Source organism: Priapulus caudatus, unplaced genomic scaffold (genome assembly GCF_000485595.1).
Source record: "Priapulus caudatus unplaced genomic scaffold, Priapulus_caudatus-5.0.1 Scaffold1300, whole genome shotgun sequence".
Taxonomy (NCBI): domain Eukaryota; kingdom Metazoa; phylum Priapulida; class Priapulimorpha; order Priapulimorphida; family Priapulidae; genus Priapulus; species Priapulus caudatus.
Window position 1 is genome coordinate 1 of NW_014578361.1, and position 4,652 is coordinate 4,652.

Sequence of the window (4,652 nt, forward strand, 5' to 3'; positions counted from 1 at the left end):
AGTCGCGTCGTAAGCCTTCGCACACTATCCGCTCCCGATTCAAAATTCGAATCGGGCCAAAATAATCTCCCGAGCCAAACTTAAGCCTCCCGAGCCAAACTTAAGCCTCCCGAGCCAAACTTAAGCCTCCCGAGCCAAACTTAAGCCTCCCGAGCCAAACTTAAGCCTCCCGATCCAATCGTAAGCCTCCCGATCGCGCTTGGGTCGAATAGTGTGCGACTAGCATAACCCCCCTCGTTTTCGTATTATGTATGACCCTGCCCGGGGCAGTCGTGGATCCAGAAATGATTTCTAGGTGGGGCGAATAATGCGAGCTGAAGGGCGCGAAGTGCCTAGGGCTAGGGGGAGGGTGTTACTGTTAGGCTAAAATACCCTTGCCCTGACAATGCTAGGGGTGGAGGGCAGCCGCCTCCTGTGCCCGCCCTGGATCCGCCACTGCTGTGTTTGGAGCTCAGCTATGTTTTCGCTTAAATTAATGCTGTGGCTATATCCCCGGCAGCCGGCACCCTAACCCTAACCCTAGCCCTAACCCTAACCCTCCTGTTTACTTGTGAAATCACCGAAAATTAAAAACTGCCGGGCATTTAAGAAATCGAAGACCGTGCCCGTCAGCCGTCGGATATTTTCTAAGTCAATTGCGAGTTCGTTTGCTCAGTGATTCGAAGCTAGGAGAATTGGGCTAGTTCGAATATATAGCTCTAACGAAAATCTCTTGACATTTCTAAACAAATGTAGAATACTTTGGATCACGTAGTACACTGTTTACTTGAGAAATCACCGAAAATTAAAAACTGCCGGGCATTTAGGAAATCGAAGACCGTGCCCGGCTGCCAGGCATATATAGCTACATCGTTAAATTAAACCCCAGGTGAAGAATATGCTTGCTTCGCCATGCTGGTGCAGTGGTGCACGGGGTGCTATTCTTCAGCATAAAGCTGTGAGATTGGTTTTGAAATTGGCCTCCTCTTCATGTCCAGGTTCTCAATGCTAAACGTATAACCTTTAATTGAATTTTCATGGTCAGGTGAAGATTGTCATTCCCTCTTCATGCTATAGTCCGAGTTTCTTCTCACCATGAAAATTTAATGAAAAGTTACAAGGCTAAGGTTCGACACGTGTCATCGCCAAAGGATCCCATTAAAGGCATAATAAGCCCATTGATTATGCAATGTTGATGAATGCTAGAGTAACTGGCACCTTGTGTAGTTAATAAGTACATAACCTAATAGCCAAATGCATATTAGTTTGTCCAATATCACTGCTGGTTACATTACAAACAAGACTTGAAATCGGTTGTTGGTAAGATGTGTATCAACGTATCATTTACGTGCCGTAAATGTCATCCAGGAGTCGAGTGATGGCGTAAACATTTGTGCGGCCCGTATGTTTTGGACGCCAGATGAAATGGAGGTGTCAGCGGTGTAACCACGGCCACGGACTAAACAATGGAAATGGAGTAAAACACACGTACTAATCACGGACGCACGTGGACAGCCCTGACAAAAAGTTTCTTATCACGAGCGTCCATGTTTACGAAATCACTGATGATAGCATTGCGTACGGCCGAGCATGCGTGAGAAAATGTCTGGTGCACTATAAATCTGTATCACACCCGCTTCGCCGGCAGCGGTTTGAAACTGTAAACAACTGATTTTTGGACTGCGGATTTCAATTAGGCATTTCTTATAGTAACCAGTGCTCAGTGACATTGGACAAACTAATACGCATTTGGATGTAAGGTTATGTATTTGTTAACTACACAAGGTGCCAGTTACTCTAGCATTCGTCAAAATTGCATAAGCAATGGGCTTATTATGCCTTTAAGTGTAGCGTCTAAAGTTGTTTCTGTCATTTCGTGTTGAAATTCTCTCCCTCCCTCTTTAGTTGGTTGCAAACTTTACTTGAGGCTTTTTCTACTGTGATTCATAGTGTCTGTCTGTCTATTTGATCAACTTTGTCTCTTTCCGTCCACGACATAGTCCCTTGGACTTTGAAGACTGATATTTATGAAGTTATTGGTGTTCTAGCGATCACACAAAGAACCATATATATATACATTCCATCAGATGGAGCAGTTTGTTTGATATCTAATTAAATTGTTCAGCTTTGCATGGCGGTTATAAATATAAATACTAAATTTATCTTATTAAAAAGCAACATTGTTAATTGGTATTCAGAATTCAAAATGATTGGTTATTTTCTGATGTCATGAAATAAAAACGCAGGGGCTGAAAATAGTGGTTTTTTCTCGCAGGTCCGGGACTTTTCAGCAATATTTTTAGAAGGTCCGATGAAAGATCTGGAAGGTCCAAATATGTAACGTTTGTTTGGCTAATAGATCGTTTGGTAACAGTGGGTCCTATTTTTGATACAAAGCTAAACGTAAACAAACTCGTTTTTGCCTTCGTTTGATACATGTGTCGTCTGCAGGCATTCCGAGTTACTCGCACGAGCGACGAGTTACTTCCAGTATGCTGACACTACGCGTGCATTCGCGTTACAACTTCCATTATAAACAACTATGCTACTAACGTTGCAGCATACGCTATCAGTATGTGTAATTTCGATCAGATTTTCGGTACATTTGACTCTTTAATATACTTGGTATGTTTCATCGTGAATATTAAATATGGCACTATATATGTTGACAGTGACCAATAATCGATCTACTTTCGCTTTATTTCTTTGCAATTTGCAATGGTTTAATGATGTTTTATTTGATGAAAGTGGGGTTTTGTAAATTATTGAAATTGCGAAGGTCCGAACATGAAATCGGCAGGTCCCGGACCTCGGACTTGCCCTATTTTCAGCCCCTGAAACTGTAGAATAGTTTTTCCGTTTCTTCAAACTTATACCCCATACAAACTGCAAAATTTGATCCCACATCAAACTCGTTCGGGCCAGGCCTGTGCCTTGCAGGTGCGCGATAAATCGCAGCGTACAGACACAATTTGTTGAACAGCGCTAAGTTAGCACGGGTTGACTGCACATGCTCAGTTTAGCTTATTTTGTTTCTCAGCAGAAAACTATATACTTTTATGTGACCCAAATAAGGCTATGCGAATGCGTATTGTGAAATTTAACCCGGGCCTGTCACCAGATTGCATACGTACACATTTCTGCGCTGACTTGACGGAACTTAGCACGGGCTGACTTGACATGCTTTTAGGCGGGCCTGGTCCACCTCTATTCGCGGGGCTAACTTAGTCCGGACTAGCGCGTATAATTAGCATGGCATACCATGTACACACTTAGTTTGATACAGGTTCAAATTTGCAGTCTGTATGGGGTATTAATGTGACGATTTCGAACAATAATCCCAACCTTTCTCATATTTTCCCAACTATAACAATACTTAGTGATATTGCTTGCGAAACTTGTGTCTAAAGTAGGTCTAAGATGTCTTAGAACACTCGTACATGTATTGTTACTTTTACCAAAATGTGCAACGTTTGAAATTGATTTTCAGCAGGTTTTCCTTTGTTGACCTCTTGTTTATGCCGTTTGTTTACCGTATTCTTTAATTGGTTATATAATGGTGCCACTTGTTTCTTCTGAGACCCTGTCCTTACACTTTGGTAACTTGCATAAAGTAATAGAGATACGGTGCCAGTCTAGAACCACTTGTGTTACCTTTATCATGTAAATATCTTTTATTTCAGGTAAGCATATATATTCAGGCGAGAGGAGGAGTAACTTAAATTGTAGGTGACCCCAGCTATATATACGGGTGAATTGGTAGCCCTGCTAATGTGGGTGCTATATAAAGAAATGCATTAGGCATAAAGGTAATGATAATAAGTGGTGTAGTGAGTAAACATTCACGAGGGTTATGTGATCGTCGGTACATTGTGGAATTTGTGCACGTAAACAGTTATGTGATTAACCGGATCATGCATGGGGTTTCTGTTTTCACACTTAAACTTTGTGTAAAATACATAACATGAGAATGAACGTGTTAATTAATACAAGTTTGTTCATTGGGAAGTACTATTCCATGGGACGATATAATTAGTGTACGAGCTATGTGCCTAATTATATTACGTGTGGTACATGCGTGTGAAATTTGTGATTTTTCAGCATCCATCTCTGACAAAATGGATATTAGTGAAGTTGCTGGAACAGATAAATAATTTGCCACCCAAACATATGAAAGCTATAAAAAACAATGGAGGAGGGTATGTTTCACACTTAAACTCATTGTTTATTTCTGAATACGGTTGACCTAAAATTGCACAAAAGATATGAGCATACATTCAATATTTCCATTCAAGGTACCTCAACCATGCACTTTATTGGACAGTACTGGCACCAAACCCTAATAATGAATATCGACACCCAGAGGTAATATTTATAATAATTTTTTTGCTTCTATTTTAAATAAGATATACCACCCAATTTGTTTGTCACAGCAAACAGTATAACTGATAGTAATAATACCAGGAGTGTATAATATAGAAGAGTACGACTCACTCGAAACACACAAAATTCAACTTTTCCATGCCCTAGTTTACTTATGATTTATCACCTGAAACACAATAATAAAGACATCACAAACATTGTAGATCCAACTTGCCCTCACACTTTACCTTGTATCAATATCTCTTCTGATTATATAGACTAAAATTGTAGTTATAGCTTTGAACATCAGA

At 40.5% G+C, this 4,652-nt stretch overlaps 1 protein-coding gene across 2 annotated transcripts in view; it reads left to right on the top strand.

The window, feature by feature from the left end:
• Positions 1–3,503: 3,503 nt before the first annotated feature.
• The window catches only part of LOC106816153 (superoxide dismutase [Mn]-like), a gene marked incomplete at its 3' end in the record, with an annotated part of 57,347 nt that continues 56,198 nt past the window's right edge, over positions 3,504–4,652 (top strand). The window contains 3 exon segments of one of the 2 annotated variants that reach the window (XM_014820709.1): positions 3,504–3,788; positions 4,081–4,178; positions 4,275–4,344. In XM_014820709.1, coding sequence (XP_014676195.1) covers positions 4,150–4,178; positions 4,275–4,344 — 99 coding nt within the window. 2 annotated transcript variants of the gene reach the window in all.